The sequence below is a fragment of the Serinus canaria genome, chromosome 13 (genome assembly GCF_022539315.1).
Source record: "Serinus canaria isolate serCan28SL12 chromosome 13, serCan2020, whole genome shotgun sequence".
NCBI lineage: Eukaryota > Metazoa > Chordata > Aves > Passeriformes > Fringillidae > Serinus > Serinus canaria.
Genome location: NC_066327.1, coordinates 12,003,284 through 12,025,029, shown reverse-complemented (window position 1 = coordinate 12,025,029; position 21,746 = coordinate 12,003,284). Strand labels below are relative to the sequence as shown.

Here is a 21,746-nt window from a genome sequence, read left to right as displayed (position 1 = left end):
CTCAAAACCTTGTGCCAAGCCCCCACCACAGCTCATGAGGGGAATGCTGCTCTGGGTGCACTCAGCACTCGCCTTGTTTTGTGTTTGGGGTTTTATTGCTTTCAAATGCTCCTCTTGAAGGGAATCAAAAGGTGGGGCTGGGGCCACACCTGCTTCCTGGCAGGCTGCAGCCCTTTTCTGTGATATGGCCAACAAACAGAGCAGCCCACACCTTGCAGGAGACCCCTGGGAGGGCCCCCAGAGAACCCCCTGGCCCTGCCCCAGCCACTCACCCCAGCTGGCCAGAATAGCCTTTTCCTGCACCAGTCCCCCCAAATCACCCATCTCCAGGGTCTCCCCACGCACACACTTTGAATCTCAGTGCTGTGTTTGTTCCCTCCTTTCAAGCTCGACAGATTTGGGCATGTCTTTGACAGAGGTTCACAATTTGGATGTTAAATTTAGCCACGCGCTCGGGCTCTGATTAGAGATACCCCGACTGTTTACTGCCTTCGTGGGGAGTTTGCATCCACAGGGCTGAGGGGGAAGCCCCCCGAGGCTCTCTGATCCTCGCCTGGTGATTAGGAAAGGAGGCTGAATCACCACATAATGATGCCCTGGTATTTCCCTCAGTTGGGAGCGTGCCCTGCCTTCCACACTCCATCCCACCGTGGGCTTCCTCCAGCCCTGCTGGCTCCCTGTGTGCAGCAGCTCCAGCAGGCCACAAAGAGAGCTGGAGCACTCTCAGGAGCAGAAATAAATGGTCCCATGAGTGAAGGGAGCAGTGTTCAAGTGTTAAATGCTTGCAGCTGATCTGGCAGCCCTGAAGTGTGTATGGCCTTTGCCACAGGTCCCATGGATCGTGCACTAATTTCTGACAGCACAAGGACATGAGGAATAGTTCTCTTAATCTGCATGAAAAATCTGTTTGATTTCACCCAGTTTCCATCTGGACATCCTTGAAATCTGTGGCCAGGATCCCTGAGCTTGGCAGTGCTGCTCCTCCTTGGTAGCCACCTGCATTTGGGAATAAGGGCCAATAATTGACTTTTTTTTTTGCTGGTTTCATGCTATGCAGAGCTTTCAACCCAGAGAACAAAAGTCGTAGAAATCCACCTCATTTTGTCTGGTTCATTGCTGTCATCTTCCAGGGTCAGTCCCAATGGGATTTTCCCTGGAGCTCAGCCAATTCACCAGATTTCCCTCTCTTCAGAGCACTCTCCCCCATTTTTCTGTTAAGTTTCCCCATGGCCCTTGGAAACGTCCCAGTCCCACTTCTGGACAATTTTGCATTGTGACTGTGGCATACATGATTCCAGGAGAGGACAGATCAGGGACAGCACAGTCATCTCCCGGGAGATCTGTTACACTTCATTCAAATTGCACAAAAACCATGCTGGAGGAAGAGAAACAAGACCCTCAGAGCATGATTGCTTCCCAGTGCAGCCTACTAAAGGAGAAACTGCAGCTGCAGGTCATAGGGGACGATTTCCAGGCCCAGGGTGGGAAGTTGCTGTCAGGGGACACAGACTCTGTGATACTGCTCAACTGAGCATGGTCCTAACACAAAGAAAAGCTCTTGAAAAGTTGATGGTGATGCCTCCTAGGCATTTCTCCCCAAATTTTGACTGTGTCTTTCAAAGTTTCAGATCATTTCCAGAGGAAATGAGGCTTCTGCATAGTCACTCTCCATCCCTCATAATAACTGCTGAAGCCATCGAGTGCTTTCAGTCCAGCTTGTAATTGAGAGCAAAGCTCTAAGAAATATTGAGGTCACGACAGGTTTTGAAAAATAATTATCTGGACAGAGAAATAAAACCCTGCTAACAGAGAGGGGAAAAGCAGCACTGTTAAGTGAAGCCCTTCTTAGATGTCAGGAAGTACACAGGGAAGAGGGAGGTTAAGTACATTCCAGGAGAGATTCAGACGAAAGCTTGCATCTTGTTAAATGCCAGAAAACCCACTCCTTGCTGAAGGTTATCCTCCCATATTGAATTGCTGGTGCCCAGGAAGGCATGTGCTCTGGATCCAGCTTTTCTTGTGGTTGTGGAGTTCATAACGTCTCTGCTCTGCGGCTTCTCTGATGTCTTATGAGAGATGAGTTCACATTGCCATTTGAGTACAATTCAATTAAAAAGTCAATTAGCCCAGATACAAAGCGATCGGATTCATTAAGTCTGCTGTTGGTGGAGCAGCTCTGCTTTGGTTGCTGGTTTATTCTGCTGCCTTGCTGCGCTCTGGGCTGTGTGGATTGCCCCAGCGCTCGCAGCCACGCGTGCGCAGCCTGCCAACGTCTCCTCTCCAGGTTCAGCAGTTGAAAATGCTGGAAGGGAGTAGCTCTAGGCAGGTCCCGACATGCTGCACAGCTCTGAAGAGCTGTTAAGTAACAAGCAACAAGCAGAGCTTTTAAGAACATGGTTTTCGACTTCTCAGAAGGAGCCACATGCCTTTCTGGGTCACCCAGCTCTGCCCTCCAAGTTTTTCTTTAATTTGAAGTACATTTGGGATTGTGTTGTGTTTCCTAGAAGTGAAATGATGGCGTGAAAAAATGAGTCTGAATTTTGCCAAAACTGAATTGTGTTGATTTCTCTCCAGCTTCTGGTAGTTTGACTTCAGCTTCAGAGCATTTGTTTCAAAAAGGAATGACCACAGAGAGATTTTTGGATGGTTGGCTTCTATTTACCAAGGAGAAAAGGATTTGAAGCAAATATGAAATTTACAGCTTTGTATTTACCAGTAATTAGATGCCTCAGTGGGAGAATATGACACATACTGTTAGTTGGGATCTAACAATTTGTTCCTAACATTCAACTTGAGTTACATATTGAACTAGTTCTGGTTCTTAAAGAGATGAGTCTTGAAAAAGTGTCTGGAAAAACAAGTCTTCCCTGTTTAAATTAGGAATGTGCCAAATGACTGGCAGGTACTTGATATATAATTTAAATTTAAAACAGGAAGAAACAGTTCTAGATAAAGATCTCCTAGGATATCTAGGGGAAATATATGCACCTATATTTAGCTTATCCCTGGTTTCAACCCCTAACTGCATACACAGCAGCATGCACTTAGCTTTTGAAAAGAACAGGCCTTGATCCTTTAACAAGCTCTGCAAAGCTCCCTAATAAAGTTACATCCCTGTTAATCATGTGTGCTCCCCAGTTCCTCCTTTGATACACCTTGTTCACAGAGATAAACTGTGGAGCCACAGCTGCTCGGGAGCTGTTGGAGAAGGAAGCTGATGGAAGGTGGTCATGGACAGCAGATCCTGCCCAGGAATCCTGACCCTGGGGCTTTGCCATGAGAGGGCAACAGCCAGAGAGATTACTCAAGGGTTGAGTGTGACATGGGCAAAGTGTCTGGCTGGAAACCCGCTCCTTCAGTCAGCACAGAGGAGGCATCAGGGTCAGGCCTGTGAATTAGAAGAATTTGAGGTAATAGAGCTTGACTAGAAAGTGAGAGAAGGCTGTTGGAAAGGCCACATCGTGGAGCTGCACATTCAGAAGGAATTTTTACAACACGGCATGTGTTCCCCATCCTTGCTGGGGAAGGACAGCACATTCTGTAGCACAAGGAGAGAAAAGGGAAGAAAAACACAGAGAGACACATAAATCAGTTCTCATTATGACTCTCAAAGATACTTTCCAGAAACCAGTGGAGAGAGAAGTTAAGATGGAGAAGGGAGGCTGGAGAAACAAAACAAGAGGAAGTTTGGATTATGGGTGGAGAGTGTAGATATGGTGTTTGACTTAGGAGAAAGCAGAATGAAGGGAGGGCGAGATTGTTCAAAGAATAGCAAGTCAGCCTGATCAGAGCATTTTGCATGACTTAGCACATTTTGCCCTCTGTAAAGGCAGAAACTGATGCAGAGAAAGTGAAGAAATCTGAGCCAGCATGGGGATGTGGGAGGACAGATCTGTCTCTGGGACAGAGAGAAGAAGAGCTGAGCTAACAATTGTATCAATAAAGATCTGGGTAGACAGAGCAGGGAGGTGAGGCTGAGCCCTTGCAGACTTTAATCTGTAACACACTGACCTTAATGAAGATTGTTCCTAACATTCTTCCTTTGACACCTGCAGGGCTCAAGGAGACACCGCACCATGGAAGTCTCCATCAGGAGTCACTTCCTGAGTGTTGCTGTTTTCCTGATGCATTGTGTGGTCCACAAGGCCAGCTGTGAGAAGGGCAACACTTCCCCTCTGCACTTCACACATTTCTTCTACAATGCCACCATTTATGAGAATTCAGCCCCCAAGACCTACGTGGAGAGCTACGTCAAGATGGGTATTTACAAGAGAGACCCTGAGTGGGACATCAGGTACAGAATAGCTTCTGGGGACAGCACTGGTCTGTTTAAAACAGAGGAGCACGTGATCGGGGATTTCTGCTTCTTGAGAATAAGAACCAGGAGCAGCAACACAGCACTTTTAAACCGTGAGGTCAAAGACAGTTACATGTTAATAATCAAGGCCACAGAGAGCACCTTTGCCTATGAAGCCTGGGCTAAAGTCTTGATCCATATTCTGGACAGAAATGACTTGAAACCTCTCTTTTCACCCCCCTCCTACAAAGTGTCCATCAGAGAAGACACTCCTCTGAAAACAGTGGTCAGCACGCTCAGTGCCACTGACGCCGATGCTGGCCAGAACGCTGAGTTCTACTATGCCCTCAACACCAAGTCCAACCTATTCACTGTGCACCCCACCACGGGGGCAGTTATGGTCACAGGCAGGCTGAACAGCACCCATCGAGGCAGGCATAACCTGCAGGTTTTGGCTGTGGACAGAATGAGAAAGATCATGGAGGGGAATGGCTTTGGGAACTTGGCTAGTCTCACCATCCAGGTGGAGCCATCTGCCAGGAAACCCCCCTCTATCTCCTCAGTGAAGGTGACATCACCTGACTCAGACGAAGACTTTATCTATGCAACTCTCTCTGTAGAAAGTGGTGACTCAGAAGCAGGGATTGATTCGGTCGAGTTTGTGGATGGAGATCCGGGAAGACATTTCAAAGCCATCAGATCCTACTTTGGGAGCACTGAGTTCATGATTGTGTCAAACAAAGAGATAAACTGGTTACTTTACCCGTTTGGTTTCAACCTCAGTGTGCAAGCCAAGGACAAGAGCAAGCCACCACTGTTCTCTCCTGTCAGAGTTGTCCACATACCTCCCTCCAAGTATGTTTCTGCCAGGTTTGAGAAAGAAGTGTACCGGGTCCGGCTTAGTGAATTTTCCCCAGCTGGAAGCCAAGTAGTTATGGTGAAGATCACACCAGCTGTCCCAAATCTTAAATACATTTTGAGACCGACTCCTGACAGCACAAGCTTTAAGATCAATCCTTACACTGGACTGATAACTACAGTCAGAGCAATGGACTTTCATGAGCAGTCTAGTTTTGAGCTTGAAGTTACAAGCAGTAACAGTCACACATCCACCACTGTTATTGTTGACATCACCGACTGCAACAATCACCCTCCAAGTTTTACTCAGTCATCGTACCATGGGGCCTTTGATGAAAATGTTCCTCCTGGCACCAGTGTCTTAACAGTAAGGGCTACAGACGAAGATGAAGGAGACAATGGCTTTGTCACCTACAGCATAGCCAACCAGAAATCAGTTCCCTTTGTCATTGACCCCTATTCTGGTGTCATTTCCACCTCCAAGTCAATGGACTACGAGCTGATGCAGAGGTGGTACCACCTGCGAGTATGGGCATCAGACTGGGGCTCACCCTTCCGCCATGAGACTGAGGTGTACGTCTCCCTCACACTCAGCAATGTCAATGACAACGCTCCTGTGTTTGAGAAGGCAAGCTGCAGTGGCACCATCCCACGGGACTTTCCAGTTGGGAGCCCTGTGGCCACGGTCTCTGCAATCGACAGCGATGAGCTGCAGCATATCAAATACGAAATCAAGTCTGGCAACGACTTACAGCATTTTGAACTGAATCCCATCTCTGGAGTAATATCCCTTAGAATATCTCTGCGAGATCTTCCTTCTGAACAGCCACTTTTCTACTCTTTGAAAATAACTGCAACTGACGGGGAGAACTACGCTTTGCCAACATCTGTAAACATCACTGTGGTCAGCCAAGGCCTCCCCGTCAAAATGCAGTGTGAGGAAACAGGAGTCTTGAAGCAACTGACAGAAACCATCATACACTCCCTCGAGTCTCAGTCTCAAGGCCATGGGCAGGATGATGAAACATCTCTGAACTTGCACCTTATAAACCATAATGCTCCTAAGTTTGATGACAGCTTTCCACGATCCATTGATATCATAGAGACTGTTCCCATCAACTCAACTATTGCTGACCTTTCAGCCATTGATCCTGACACTGGTTTTAATGGAAAATTGGTTTATGTGATCTCAGATGGAAATGATGACAGCTGCTTTACAATTGACCTGGAGCTGGGTCTCCTTCAAGTCCTTTCTCCTTTAGATCATGAGCAAACCAGCTTCTACATTCTCAACATTACAGTGTATGACCTTGGCTCACCACAAAAATCATCTTGGAAACTATTGGCTGTGAATGTGTTGGATACCAATGATAATACTCCTAAATTCACTCAAGGTGCCTATTGGGTGGCAATACCAGAACATGTAGCAGCAGGGACAACAATAGCGCAACTAAAAGCAGAAGATGCTGATACAGATGACAATGGGAGAGTAAAATACTCCCTCCTAACCCCCACGGACAAGTTTGCCATTAACAGTGTCACGGGAGAAGTGACAGTTACAGGTGCTCTAGACAGAGAATTGTGGCCTTGCTATGTGCTGAAAATAGAGGCTAGGGACCAGCCCAAAACAGCTTCCAGCTGTTCTCTGTTACAGACCTCGTTGTGACTCTGGAGGATGTAAATGACAACACCCCTCAGTGCCTCCCAGCCCTCAACAGTGTGAAGGTCCCCGAAGACCTGCCCGTGGGGACCCTTCTCCTGTTTCTGGAAGCTTTTGACCCTGACGCTGGCTCTGGGGGGGAGGTGAGGTACAGCCTCCTTAACAATGAGGAGATGGTGTTTCATGTGGATAAGCTGACCGGGGCGCTCCGTTTGGACAAGGAGCTGGACTATGAGAAGAGGGACTCTTACAATCTAACGGTGCAGGTCAGTGACGGTGGGAAGCCCTTCTCGCGCTCTTCCCTCTGCCACCTGGAAGTGAACGTCATTGATGTCAACGAGAACTTGAACCCACCACGCTTTGCCTCCTTTGTCTTCAAAGGCTGGGTGCAGGAGAACAGCCCAAAGGGCACGTCGGTGATGGTGGTCACGGCCAAGGACATCGACAGGGGCAAAGATGGAGAGGTTCAGTATTTCCTCCGAGAAGGCACTGGCCTGTCTGTCTTCCACATTGAAAAGGAAACAGGTAAGGACATCTTCATTTAATAGTGTCCCTTGAAGGCTTAAACTACCTGCTGTGTTTGGCCTGGCTCTTTACAGTGTTCTATGCATTCAAGCCTTTCTTGATTGTGCAGGGATTTACTAATTTACCCCTGGATCTGGGTAGGAACAAGCAGGAGTTTTTCTCCTTAAAATAACAGCAGATCAGTGTCTGTCCTCCCCCAAAATAGCAAGATCTTCTCTATCACTTGTGTACCAAAAATTAATCTCAGAGGAAGCAATCCCCTCATGGTCTCACAGCCACACAGGGTGGGTGTGAGAGTTTGTGTGTGCAGCAAAGAGCAGGAAGCAGACTTGAGACTGCTCTGTCATCAAGGACTAAGCGGTCTGAGTTCCTTAAATCCCTCACAAACACTCCCTGTCCTTCTCCTAGGCACCATACGGACCATAGGATCACTCGACCGAGAGGGAACATCTCACTACTGGCTGACTGTGCTGGCCCTTGACCTGGGAACAGTTCCTCTGTCTTCTGTGACTGAAATTTATATTGAAGTCACCGATACCAATGACAACCCACCTCAGATGTCCAGACCTGTCTTCTATGCCTCTGTGATGGAGAATTCCCCACCAAACACATCAGTCCTCCAGCTTGATGCCTTCGATCCAGACTCCAGCTCAGAGGGAAAACTGACTTTTCACATCCTAACTGGAAATCCTCAAGGATTCTTCACCATTAACCTCATTACAGGTAAGACTGACCCAGCTCAGCATCTGTTTTTGAGGCTTCCAAGTGCCCAGAAGATGTTACATATTCAATATAAACAGCCCACACAGCTGCCTTTGTCACACTTTTCTGCTGTAGCAAAAGTCCCAGTCTCCAAATACACTCTGTGGGGAGTCTGAGGATTGAAACCCTCAACCTGAGGGCTGTGATGTGCATCCAGATGGCTCTTAGAATGACACAAATGTGCTGCTTTCAAAGCCTTAAACAGTTGCTTTTAATCTTCCCCCTTATAAACAACTGTTGCACAGCCTGAGCCAGGGAACACCCTTCTGGAGGTGACTGTTCCTGACACAAACCCAGGCAGGATTAACAGAAATGAATTCCACTGCACTTAAACGCTCCACCCATTCTCCAGCACCATTAATGTAGTAAGTGTAGTAAGCCTCTTCTGCCATCTTCCTAGACTATATCTTTCATCTGAGGATTATTTACCAGATCTTCCAGAGCCATCAAAAACCCGCTGATGTTTTGTGTAAACAGCTTCCTCAAACTATCCCGGCAGAGCTGACATTGGGCCAGTCTGGCAGGGAAAGCTGTGCGGAGCCCTTCATGCCATCAGCTCCTGGGAGAAGAGGGAAGGGAGGGCACAGAGCCTGAGTATGGGAGAGGATTAATTGCATGACTTTGATCTCCTGGAGATGATAAAAGCTACTGCAGCGGGATGGAAGCTCGCTCTCAGATGAGGAGCTGAATGGATTGGAAAAGGTTAGGGCTGCTCTCAGCTACATGTTACCAGTGGCGTTATGGCTGTCTGGCAGTGCTCTACAGCTGGCTAGGAGGGAAATGGAAGAAAGAAATTATTATTATTATGAAATACTAAAATCTTTTTGTCACAAGAACCTCCCAGGGTGTATTTACACGGCACTGTATAAATGCACCTGGAGATGTCAGCTAACTGTGACCACTGCTGCCCACAGCTGTAGCTGTCTGTGCTGCCAGAAGCTTTTTAGCCTGGTCAGGACATTGCTCTGCATCCAGCTTTCCCACATAATCCAAACAGCCATGCACAACCCAGCCCCAGGACAGCTTACACAATGCAGGGTTCTGCAGAAATGTTCCTTCAGAAGCCCTGTTGCATAAAACCACTGCCATTTGATGGGATGTGGAGCAGGATGGCTGTCAGGACACCAAGCTGGCTCCCCTGTTCAGCTGAGAAGCCATGCACCCTGCAGGAAATTCAGCCTTTATGCTGCAGGCAAAGCTTTCAGCCCCATTTGAGTGCAAAGTCACGATCCAAGGCTGTTCGTAGCAAAATGAGTGACTGGCAAAATCCAAATGTTTGCCAATGAGACACCTCACCTCTGAGCCATGCCATTAATCCTATCTTAGACAAAAAAAGCTCTCTCAGGTATGAGTCATCTCCTCTCCATCTCTCCCTATACTCAGGTGATTTGCATGAGAAGAGTGATAAGTTTGTCAGTTCTGAAAGAAACTCATGGGCTGATCTTATCTCTTGGACAGTTGCTGGAAGTCTCTTCTTTAAACCCTGAGCTTGGAGGTTGTTTAAGGTCCTGCTTCCAAGCCTGATGAGGATTCAGTTATCCATTATTTTACTTGCATGTCACCCAAAAGAACCTATAATTACCTGTGAACATTGGCATAAACGGAGCAGTTATACCCTCATGTTTACAGTATCTAAAGAGAAGTCATTTGCTGCTGCTGCCAGAAGGAATATCACAGCTTGTCTAACATTCAGGGCCCCTAGGCAGCCTTTTGGAAACCCAGTAGTATTTTCATTCTGCAGGCTGGTTGTTCCATTAAGTAGAATAAAACAATAATCTTTGGTCTCAGTTTCGTAGGGCAGTGCTGGAAGATGAACTGCTGTCATCCCCATTAGTGCAGGATTGTATTAAAAAAAAGAAAGGGTTATCCCACTGCAGGGCAGAAGACTGTGATCAAGACTTCTCCTTTTCACTTATCCCACATGGTCATTGTCATCAAAGGACAGACAAATAAACACACTGGCACTGAAATAAGCCAGAACACAAGAGGGCCAGAGGTCAGTCTGGGTCTCTCCTAAGTAGGACATTCCTGGTAAAGGGATAGGAGGAGGAAGCTCATTCTCATCCTGTGTCTTAATAGGAATTAAGGTCCTGATGTGCTGCTACATTCTGCTACACCCAGAATAACCGTGCAGAGTAGCCCTGGATATCATTTAGGGCAGAGTCACACACTATTGCAGGTAACCTGATTCGGTGCCGGGTTGTGTGTTTGATTCAGTACCTTGACATGGGGTGTATTGGCCAGTGGAGACATAACCAGCGTGGCCCCTTGACTTCTCCTGAGGCCTTGCAGGGGAGCCAGGAGCAGCCATGATAACTGTCCTGGGCTTCTCCAGCATTCCCAAACTCCCACAGAAAAGCTGTAAGATCTTCAAGCTCTCAGTTCTCTAAAGAGGGTGGAGAAAAAGGAGGAAAATACATGAAAGGCTAGTGAGAAGAGGGAACAAAACTGTGCACGGAGATGAAAGCTCTGTGCCATGGGCAATGGAATCTCTCCAGCCCAGCCTGGCAGCTGGTGTGGAGCAGTGTTTGTGGGAGACAGGGGTAGATAGCAGGGTTTGGGATATTCTTGTGCTGGAAAAGTTTTCAGCTTGTTTTGTTCAGGAGGGGGTTTGAGTCCAGACAGGACCAGGAGGAACTGGGAGGCTGTGGCAGGAGGAGTCAGGACAAAGCCATTCATCTTGCTGAAAGACTATTTGGAGAGTCCTTTTACTCTGAATTATTTGTCTCCAGCTCTTATCTAGTGCTCGTTCTTCTGGTGTTCCTTCTGCTGTGACAGTGTCCATTGACTTCCCCAGGATTCCTGTGTGTTCCCTGCAAGGAAAGATTTCTCTACAGGGAAGGACATCCTGCTCTTTAGGCTCAAGGGATGGTTGCCTGGCTGCTCCCCAAAGTCAACAGCTGAGCATGGAGTAGTGCACAGTGGGGTCAGAGCAAGAGGTGGGGTGGTAGGAAGAGAAGGATTAAAAGGTTAAATGGAAACAGGAATAAGACAGGAGAAAGAGGGTTTTAGGAGGACAACCTCTTCCCTTCTCAAGCTCTTGTGAAAGCCTCAATGCCTGCAAACCTGATTCTGGCTATTTTAGCTATCTTAGATTTTCCCCCCTGCAGCAAGGGCAGGGGGCCAGCAACCTCCACCCCAGCCCTGTTCTTGCCAGCAGAAGTTATTACTATTTTTTGTTCCCTGACAACAGTGCCCTAGTAATTTTGGTGCTCTTGTTCCAACATGACCAGCCTTCCTCTCTGCCCTTTGCAGGCAGCAAGCAAGAGGGAGACAGACAGTCTTTTCTCACTGCTGTGTGTGGACAGGCTGCTGGAACACAGTCTATGCCTGCCTGCATACAGGCAACAGAAGGCATTGTTCCTGGGCCTTCACCTGGATGCAGAGCTTGGCTGATTAGCCAGGTGCAATTAGGACCTTTGACAGTGTTGTTCAGTCTCTGTAGGATTCAGCAGAAACCATCAGGGCCTCATGCAAGAGCACAGATAAAGGACACCCACTCAACTCCATCACACCTCCCATGGGACAGGCTGGATGGGGTTTTCCAGCAGGGCAGGGTGCTGATAACTCACACACATGCACATGCACACACAAAACACTCATTAAAATTAAGCATGCACTTCCCAGGCCTTGTAGGGGACAGCAGAAAGAACCAAGGAACTGTGTCCCCAGGCCACAAAAGCTGATGGCAGTTCCCCTTTAATAGCAGCTTCCAATTGCATTTTAGCCCTCTGGCCTCACAGGGTGTATAAGCAAGCAGCACCAAATGAAAATGTGCATTAATTCCATCTGGCCTTTCTCAGGAGCTGTGTGCAGGGTCCATGTCCCCAGCTCTGGGTGCTCTGTGCCCGTGTGAACACTGCTGTCAGTTTGTGCATCTCAGCACCACCCAGCACCACAGCTCCAAATGGGAATTAGGGTGATTAACCCTAATTAATTAACCACAAGGCCTTTCAGATCCCAGGGCAGAGTGGTAACTGGCTCCAGAGGGGGGAACCAGGAGCCCCAGTTGGTCACGGAGTAAGGGACAGAGTTTGCCTGGGGTCAGGAGGAGAAGCCAACCCTTTGCTTGTGGCTCAGCAGATGTGAAGATAAAGCAAAAAAATTCCATCTGGTGAGACTCCCAGCTGGGATACAGCACAGGTTCTGTGTTAGAGAGCAGGGTCAGCCCTTACTCCCCAGGAGATAGCAGCATCTTCAGTGATACAGACATTCAAGTGTCATTAAATTCCAGTTCATCTGCCTTCACTACAGTCCTCCTTCTCCAGCACTAGAAAGCTATGATCCTGCTTTCTTTCATTTTTTTCATTGAGTCATGGAAGAATTTCAGGGTGTGGCCAAGCAAATCCAGATAGTTACTTTAGAGTGGTCAAATTCCCTTCCATCAGGCATGCAGTAATCCAGTACAAACTAGGTGTTAGTCTGCTGCAACTGGATTTTGAAATCTGATAAACCAGAAGCATCCCCAGTGTGCACATGGGTGTCTGTTTTCAATATCTGTGTGTCCTGTGGGCTTTTTAGGCCAAAAGTATGAAGCATTCCCTGAAGTAGCTGGTGTTCTGGGCTCAGTAGACAACCTATTGGTAGTGAGGACAGGAACATCAGAGATCTCAGTGAGCTGCTGCTGCAATTCCTTCTCCAGGCCCCCATTAGGAGAGCATTTCCATGAGTTTTGCTGCTAATGGAGCCATACAGGCTCTCACTAACCTGGGAAAGTTTTAAAAGCTCCTCAGCCAGCGGGCTCTCTGCTGAGTCCTCTTCACCTGCTGAGATGTTAAAAGGATGATTAGGGAGAGGAAAAAACCCACTATGACAGACAAGCAAACAGAATTTTTCAAGCCATCCTGTCATAACACATTAAGGAGTGTTGATTTATGATTGTAAAGGCATCAAATAAATGTTCAGCGCCATGGCTGGTGCCAAATGTGAATAATCCCAGAGAACAAGTGGAAACGGTGAACACGAGTCATGTTCCAAGCAGCTGCTTCTTGCTCTCTCCTTCAGCTGCCTTGTGTTTCCTGCAGCCATCTGAAATTTTCTCCTGCCTGTCTTGCTCAGACAGACAAAAAACTATGGTACACCTGAAGACAATACTGTTAATTAAAACTGTCTGGTTTTGCACCAGAAGTGAGAGTTGAGATGGGTTCATGCAGCTGGGAGGTACAAGTCTTTCAGGGCACACAAGTGGATGTGCTCACTCCACTGCACATGCATGTGGCATCCCATGGGAAGCATTTCCCAGGGTAGCATGAACCTGTGTCAGTGCTTGCTGTGCTCAGGGAAATTCACCCTGCCTTTTGCTGGTGTGAAGAAGCAGAACTTCCCTTCACAGGGAAGAGAGAGACCTTGATAACTGGGAATGGACAAAAACACTCACCTGTGTCAGCCTTGATGACTTTCAGGAGGTCAAATATTACATATACAGTTTTTATCCTTGGTACAGCAGTTGTAAAATGGTCTAGAGCTGCTTTTCCCCAGAAGTGAAGAGTCAAGGCACTCAGCAAGGACTTTTTTGAAGCCAGACATGTAAAGAGAAGCCTCAACTCCATCCTTTCCACACTTGCTTCTACTCAGCTTAGTCATTGACAGGCCCAAAAGGGACAATTATGATGTTTTTGTTTCAACTCTAGTTTATTATAGCCACAATTCTTCCCTCCTGTATCCAACCTATTCCCTGTGTTTAAACTACTGTGTATTTTTCATAAATCCCTCAAATCTTGCAATTGTTGGAGGACTCACCCTGTGTCTCAGCAAGGCTTAAATAATATTCCAGCATTATTTTTGACTGTGTACCTTATTTTTAGCCCAAATGCATTTGTTCTAGCAGTTGAGTAGAGGGTATTTCCCAAGACAGAAAACAAACTTTTGTCAAAACACTGTAAATTACAAAGAGCGAGGTTCAGCAGAGGAAAAACAGGAGTAGAGACTTGTTAAGAGGCCAGATTTGTGCCAGCACATGCAGAATGTTTCTTACTTAGAGGCATAAGAAAAGTTTTGTTTTCATGGTCCTGCAGCTTTTCTCACCTAATGCCTTGCCAACCCTCAACTGATGCAGGCATCTGGTAGGTGTTCCCCCTCCTCCATGGTCTCTGTGATCAGAGAGCAGCAGCAACACCTCCACAGAGGGATTCATGCTGGGAGGGGACGGGTTACCCTCTGGGGGTATCTGTCTTTCTCCTCTGATCACAAAGGGAACCTGAAACAGGACAGGTGGGCAGGCTGATCTTGGGCATTCAGGGATCTGATCAGCCTTGGCTTTTCTTGCATGCTGAGTCTTGGAGCTCAAAGGGTTTCTTTCTTGGCAGGTCTGATTTCCACGACTTCACGGCAGCTGGATCGAGAATACAAGGCTGAACATATCCTAGAGGTGGGTAATGATGATTGTAATTAGCTTTATTTACCTACAAGTGTATTAAGTCCTCAAAGGGCTTTCCTTGCAAGTTGGAGCACAGAGAAAGAATCTCATCCCATCAGCTCCCAACTGCTGGGAAACTTAATTAAATGGTGTGTGTTAACCCAAGAGACAGCTGCAGCAGTACTGCAGGGTTTATTATTTTCTTGCTGAGGACTGGAGCAAAAGTTCTGTTCTGGAAGCTGTGGGAACGCAGGAAGAGGATTGGAACTGTCCTCTAGCAGGATGGTTTATACAATATGGGGGAAAGAACAAGCCAGAGAAACCCACCCTCGTTTATCTCATTGTATCAGATATTGCTGTGTAGCTTTGCTCACCAGCCCCCATCCTCAGATGCTCACAGCTATGAGTATTCCCATCAGAGGGATCTGGAGGTTTTTGAGTCTATCAGGGTCTATCATTTCTCTCTGCAGTGCAACATGCTGGGAGCGTGCCCAGGCAGGGCAGGGTGAGGATGGCTGGTACCTGGCCAAGCCATGGCAGTACAGATGTTTTCAGATGTGTGATCTCCAATGACCAGCCTGACCCACTGCCCAGAGCAGCTGGAGGCAGGAGCCCTCCAAACTCATCCCCCTGTGCATGGACAGGCCCTGCACACTGCCAGCTGCAGCCACCAGGCTTTGCCCTGCAGAGAGGAGCAGTGCCTTTGAAAATGTTGAGATACAAATGCAGACCCACACAAAACCCCCCTAGCTGAGTCCTTGCCCACCAGGATGGAGGCTGGCTGGTCACACTCTAGGTCACCTAGGAGCCCCGTCACCTACTCCCTTTGCTTGCTGGCAGGTGGCTGTCTCTGACAACGGAGAGCCCGCCCTGAAGTCCACCAGCAGAGTCGTGATCCAAGTCCTGGATGCCAATGACAGCCCTCCCAGTTTCCCCCACAAGCTGTTCATGGTGCAGCTCCCCGAGAGAGAGGCCTCGGAGACGCCGCTGCCGGTGTACAGGCTGATCGCTTCCGACCGCGACCAGGGCCAGAACAGCCAGATCACCTACACCATCGAGGAGGAGGAGGAGGGCATCTTCACCATCAACCCCACAACTGGCACAGTCTTCTCCAGGAAAGCTTTTCCTGCCTCAGAATACAACATTCTCACGGTGAGAGGAGAGTGAAGCACAAAGAGCTGATGGGGAGAGAAAGGCGGAGAGGGAAGGAGAGAAGGGAGTTCACAAACAGAAAAAATGAAAGGAAAGAGATGGAGAAAATGCAGCAGTGGAGAGAAGGAGAGCTTGAATTAGGCAAACGTGTTAAGAGGGAGAGAAAGTGGGAGGGAATGGTAGGAAGTGCAGAAGGTAGGAAGTTATTAAAATGGACAATAAATTTAAAGTTAACTTTCCAAGCTACCATCAGAAAGGAATACGGTGATCCATGATTCCATATGGATGTGGACCCAAACCTGAGCAGTCTTTGTGTTCCATCATGCCTCTATACAGTGTTTGATCAGGCCATGGAGCTTGGATGTAGGTTCAAAGCCTTCCCACAATCTCTGGGTCCTTGCAAACAAGGCTTGTGATCCAGCTCTCTGCTGTGTATAGAGCTTGGCAGATTTACTTGTTGGTAAAGAGGAATTTGGGTTGCATGGCACTGCCTTGGAAGCAGCCAGAGCATGGGACACTGCCTCAGGATCTGTTTGATGGGATTTTGGGCACACTGGGAGCTGAAACTCCCAGTGGGTGGGAGAAGGAGCTTTTCATGGAGCTCCTTTGAGCTGACTCGGCTTTCTCCCTGGGTGCACATGCCTTTCTCTGCAGGTCAAGGCCACAGATGGTGGCAGCCCCCCACTCTCCTCCCACGTGAGGCTTCACATCAGCTGGGTTGCCCGGCCCGGCCCTTCCTCAGAGCCTCTGGCTTTTGATGAGCCCCACTTCAACTTCGCCGTGATGGAAACAGATCCTGTGAACCACATGGTGGGAGTGATCAGCATTGAGATGGGCCCCAGCCAAGTGTGGTTTAACATCACAGGTGAGGCACAGAAATCAGAGCAGGGCAGAGGTGTCCGTGAGCATTTGCTCTGGCTCCCTTGGCTTTCAGCACTCGCATGCCTGAGCTAATGGAATTGTTTGCTTTAGGTATACGTGAGCTGCAGGGAAAGATTTCTCACAGGCACCAGGAGGTTTAAACAGCCATTAGAAAAAGCTGCCCATCCAAGGCCTCAGGTGCCAAGTGCAATTACCCAACACACTTTTTTAATGTCAGTCTGGAACTTGCCTGTGTTTGAGGTGTTCTCTGATGTCGCACGAAAGGCAGGGCATGCCAGAGCCAGCTCCTCCTGGGAATCAAGTGACACTGTTGGTTTTGTTAAAACTGCCTGCAAGGATCCAGGTGTGTGGCTGAGTGTTACAGATACCCACCAGATCTCTCTCCATGTTGAGTCTTGAGCAGGGAACTGAGAAGGAGGCATTCCTCAAAGGCCTGGTTTGCCCTAACTTGTGGGGCTCTCCCTTCCTCCTCACCACATCCCAGGGGTGATTTAGACATGGAATGCGGAGCTCTAGGGCCTCCTTTAAGACACAGGATTCAGAGGGGACGTGGGCTGTCACCCCAGGCTGTCACACTTCAGGCAGCGTGTGCAGAACTGGTCCTACCAACAAGGGCCAATCGTGCTCCTGTAATTTGATGTTTTGAAGTGGTGCCCCAATCTACCTTGCGCAGCCTTTCCCTGGTACTGCCTGCAGGGCCTGCCCTTGTCAGACAAAGCCTTAATTGGGCAAGTGAATAGTTTTTCCCCTTGCTGTGTTAGGGGAAGGATAATGGCGTATAAATACAATTAACCAACAAGAGATACAACCCTACAAGGAGGAAGACAATATCAGTGCAAGGTTTATCTGGCATTAGTAGTGTCTGCTTGGGTCTGCAGAATGAGCGGTGTATTCCTCTGAATGTTATCCCATCATTTCCCTGCTGAGTGCTGGAGCATAGATTGACCTCATCTTTCCCAGTTCCTAGAGCTCCAAGAGATGCTGAAGGCTCTCTTGGTTTCTATCCTGGTGGAAAAGGACAGGATTTTATTTTCCCTGCCAGGGAAGGACAGCATCATGGTAGCTGGCAACCAAGGAGGTGATGCAGAGATCCAGGAGCCTTCAGCACCTCATTCAAAGTTTTACCTTCACCAGACCACAAACACCCTGTAACTACGATTGATGGAGTCTGCAAAAACTCTGACAAAGCAACCTTGCTCTTCATCCCTTTCTTTTTCTGGGCTTCTTCTTTCCATTGGGCACTGTGCATGGAGAGCTCTTCTCTCTTTTCTCAGGGAAGGACATCCATGGGTCTCTCTCCTTCTGTCTCTGCTTCTTTCTGTCTCCTTCCCAGCAGGAGAGCAGTGGTCCAGATGGCTGGTGAGCACTGCATTCCTCCAGCAAGGGAAGAGATGTAATTTTACAACCAGCAAAGATTTTACCAGCTGGTAATAGAATAAAGCAGAATCCAGAGCCTCCAGTAGCCAGGAAGGAAGAAGTTGAGACCTGATATAAATTACAGGAAACTGTTTCAGCTGCTCCATATCTCAGAGGAGCTTTGCAGGGTTTAATGTGCAGGAAGGGCCCAACAGGCCCCAGCAATTGAGGCATGAGAAAGGAGCTGCCATGCCAGGGCTGAGCAGCAGTAGGGTGAGGGACAGCCTTCTGCTGCTGAGCTGCTCAGGCCTGCTGTTCCTGGCAATTCTCAGCCATCTGGGTTGGAGGCAACAGGCTCTGCTCACCCTGGAAGCACCGTCTGCCTCCCCAACTGTTGGAGTGTTGGGAATTCAGGGAGCTCACAGGCTCCCAGCCATGGTGATGAGGACCATTGCTGATATGCCCACAGTGTGACCTTGAATCAGAAGCCAGCAAGAGCCCTGTTCTACCCGGCAGGTCCCTGGTCCATGCTAAGCCAGTGATGATGCATGACTGGAAACCTTGTGCAAATAAATCAATGCTCAAATGGGCCTGTTGCCAATCTAGCCAGGACATCACATGCATAAGTGCATCTTTTCCCTTTCTCTCCTCCTCCTCATTTTCTCTCATTCCCCTCATCTTCCTTTTCACACTCCTTTGTCACCGTCTGTGACTATCCCTTTGTCCAGCTTTGCTTTGTCCTCCCCACCTCCTGTGTGCATCCATCCATCCATCCATCCATCCATCCATCCATCCATCCATCCATCCATCCATCCATCCATCCATCCATCTCATGTTGTTTTGAGTTTCCAGATTTGGGAGAAACCTTCCCTCTGGCACTGTCCCCAGTCTAGCTGACTGTAACTGCCCTCCTGTTTCCCTGTCTCCCCCGTGTCCCAGGTGGTGATGATGACATGGATTTTGACATTGAAAAGAGCACAGGCAGCATGGTCATTGCAAGACCCCTGGATGCAAGGAAGAAGTCAAGCTATAACCTCACAGTAGAAGTCACTGATGGATCCAGTACGATCAAAACCCAGGTAATGTTTTTTTTCCTTAGTGGAGACCCTGTTGAGAGGGAGCATATGCCAAAGGGAACCTGTTCTCTGGGTCTGCTGAGCTCTAGATCAGGTGCCAGGCACAGGAATGCCCTCACACTATGGTCCTCCATTACACAGTGACAATGTAATGGAAGATCCTGCTGCACACAGATCTTATACCAAGCTAAGATTGTTTTTATGTTGTTGGAAACACAGCTGGTCGAGGAAAGCTTGGATCTTTCCTGTTGATCCCAGGCAGCACACAGGGACACATCCACACCACCAGCCAAGCTGTGATGGCATTTCACACACTCAGACCTCAGCTTGGTCTCAGCTGCTCAGACTGAGTTACAACACATCTGGGGCAACATCTTAAGGGAAGTGTGTACATGGTTAGGTCAGGCTTGGGTCCATGTTCCCATGTCAGGGAGTGTTCCTGGGATATGCCAACCCAGGTACAGCCAGCACAAATCCATCTACAAGGGGTGAGGTCAGGCCCAGGGTGTGAGTGAGGCAGCTGCAGAGATGCTGTGTGCTCTGAGTTGCCACATATAAAGTTAAGTGCTGGTAAAAGGAGGCACTTCACTCTCAGGCATGTCCCTGAGCCCTGGCTAAAATGATGAGATTTTGCCCATCTTTACTACCCTGATGAGAGGTGTTCAAGGCATGATGTTTCGCTAGTTACCCTCTCCATGCATAAGAAGCAGCCAAAAATCCAGTCCTCAATGCACAGGAAGACCTAGGATGTGAGTCACCTGTCAGTAATGCTTATCATGGGAAATTCTCTGTGGGGGATGATGAGTGAGGAACTCCATCATTCCTGTGAAACGTGATGCTAATGGATGGCCACATGTCTCAACTATCTTCAAGTATTGCTCCAAATAAACAAACAAAGCCCCATCTTGCCTAGTGTGCATTCCATGCCACCTTGCATCTCATCCCTCCGTTTATTTTGGCACTCAAGGCCGCTAGCAGATGTCAAGAAACCTGCTCGTGTAAAACCCCCATGGCATGCTCAGGTTTGCTAAAGGAAGCAAATTATTACACTTGGTTGAGGCTTCCTAAGATGCAGGAGGCACATCAGTAGGAGGGTCAGGACAGCCAGGGTAGGAGACCACACAGGAGAAAGCAGTGACTTCCCCAGCAGGATTCAGGATTCCTGGCATGTGCTGTTCAATGCAAAGAGGAAAACTTGGCTAAAAAGGGTAGAACAGAAATTTTGCTTCTCCATGCACTTGCTGCTCCTAAGATGGGCCAGACCCTCCCTTCTTTAACCGAACATACCCTTCTGTCAGCTTTCTGTTGAGTAAATAATGGGGGTTGCTGTGTAGGCACCAGCCAGCAGCAAAGCTGGCACCATGGCTGAGCTGCTGCTGCTTTCCATGGCAGGCTGTGACTGTTTCCCCACGTGCCAAGTGCAGGCACGTTCACTCTGAATGCCTTGCCAGACTGGAGAGATTTTGAAAAAAGAGGGGAAGCAAACTGGAAAACACAAAAGGGGAAGGCACAGCAGGTGTTCATTGGGATGAAGGACAAAGAGGTTCCCATTCATCACAGATGGCAAAGCTCCAAAAGTTATGGAACCCAAGAAGCACCCAGTGTCAGTAACCAAGAAGGATTGGTAGCTGAGATTTTACATGTCTGCATGTCCAGTTGCTGCCCTCACTGTGCTGTCTCCCCCACAGGCATTTATCCATGTGATTGACATCAACCAGCACCGTCCTCAGTTTCTTCAGAGCCATTATGAGGTGAGGATTCCTGAAGATACCCCCTCAGGGAGAGAAATCCTTCGAGTCAGTGCAACAGACAAGGACAAAGGAAAGGGGCTTATCTACACCATCCATGGCAGTGTGGACCCTAAAAGCACAAGACTTTTCCAGTTGGATCCAGGCAATGGAGCCCTCACAACAGCAGAAGGCTTCAGTTCCCAGCCCATGCCTCAGCACACCCTCACAGTGATGGTGAGTCCTAACCAAGCCCAACCAAGCTGAGTCCACCGGTTTGGCCAGGATATATGGGTCACTGGAGAAATTAAAAGTGGTTCTAGTCTTTGAGGGAGGACTTGTCTGGAGCAATAGGGAAGAGGAAAGCAGGGTGTTAGCTTTTGCTATGTGGCTAAATGTAGTTAACAGCCTGCATTCCTCTAACCACCTTCTTTGGAGGGCCACTGGATTCTTAGAAAAGAAAACACAGTGTGTAATAGTTAATGTTTGCTTTCAAATTCAAGGCTGAGCTTTGGTGCTAAAACTTCCAGGTTCATTCCCAGCCAAGGGGTTGGTCCCATTGCAAAACACCCATCTCTGTAGAGTGCTGATGAGTTACTTGGAAGATGGTGCAGGGAAGACTGGCTTGTCCCTGGGTGTGACTGCTCCTGCTCTCTCTCTGCCATTCAGGTACGAGACCAGGAGGTCCCCATCAAGCGGAACTTTGTCCGAGTCATCGTCCACGTGGACAGCTGCAACCTTCATCCTCCCCAGTTCAGCAGCATCCATTACGAAGCAGAAGTGCTGGACTCAGCAGTGGTGGGCACAGAGGTCATCCAAGTCAGAGCCCTTGATCAGGACCAGGGAGCTAATGCTGAAATCCACTACTCCCTTCAGGCAGGTGAGAGCCATGCAACAAGACAGTTTAGGTTGTGATCATACCTGCATTACCATGCTCTAACTGGTAGCCACTTGACCAGCTTTCTCTAGCTTTTGCAAAGAATGTCAAATGGCTGCACAATTCTAAAATGTAATTTTCTTACTACCCCCAAAAAAAATCCAGAGTGAGTAGGTAATGTCCATATTATGGAATATTAGCGTCTTTTCTTAAGAAGAC

The 21,746-nt window shown here is 48.3% G+C and overlaps 1 protein-coding gene across 1 annotated transcript in view; it reads left to right on the top strand.

Moving 5' to 3' along the window:
* Positions 1-21,746, top strand: part of FAT2 (FAT atypical cadherin 2) — a 54,726-nt gene that overhangs the window by 7,756 nt on the left and 25,224 nt on the right. The window contains 9 exon segments of the mRNA XM_009091466.4: positions 4,056-6,777; positions 6,780-7,340; positions 7,749-8,063; positions 14,408-14,469; positions 15,298-15,609; positions 16,264-16,474; positions 18,787-18,926; positions 20,612-20,887; positions 21,320-21,530. Of these exon segments, the coding sequence (XP_009089714.3) occupies positions 4,077-6,777; positions 6,780-7,340; positions 7,749-8,063; positions 14,408-14,469; positions 15,298-15,609; positions 16,264-16,474; positions 18,787-18,926; positions 20,612-20,887; positions 21,320-21,530 (4,789 nt within the window). The 5' untranslated portion in view covers positions 4,056-4,076.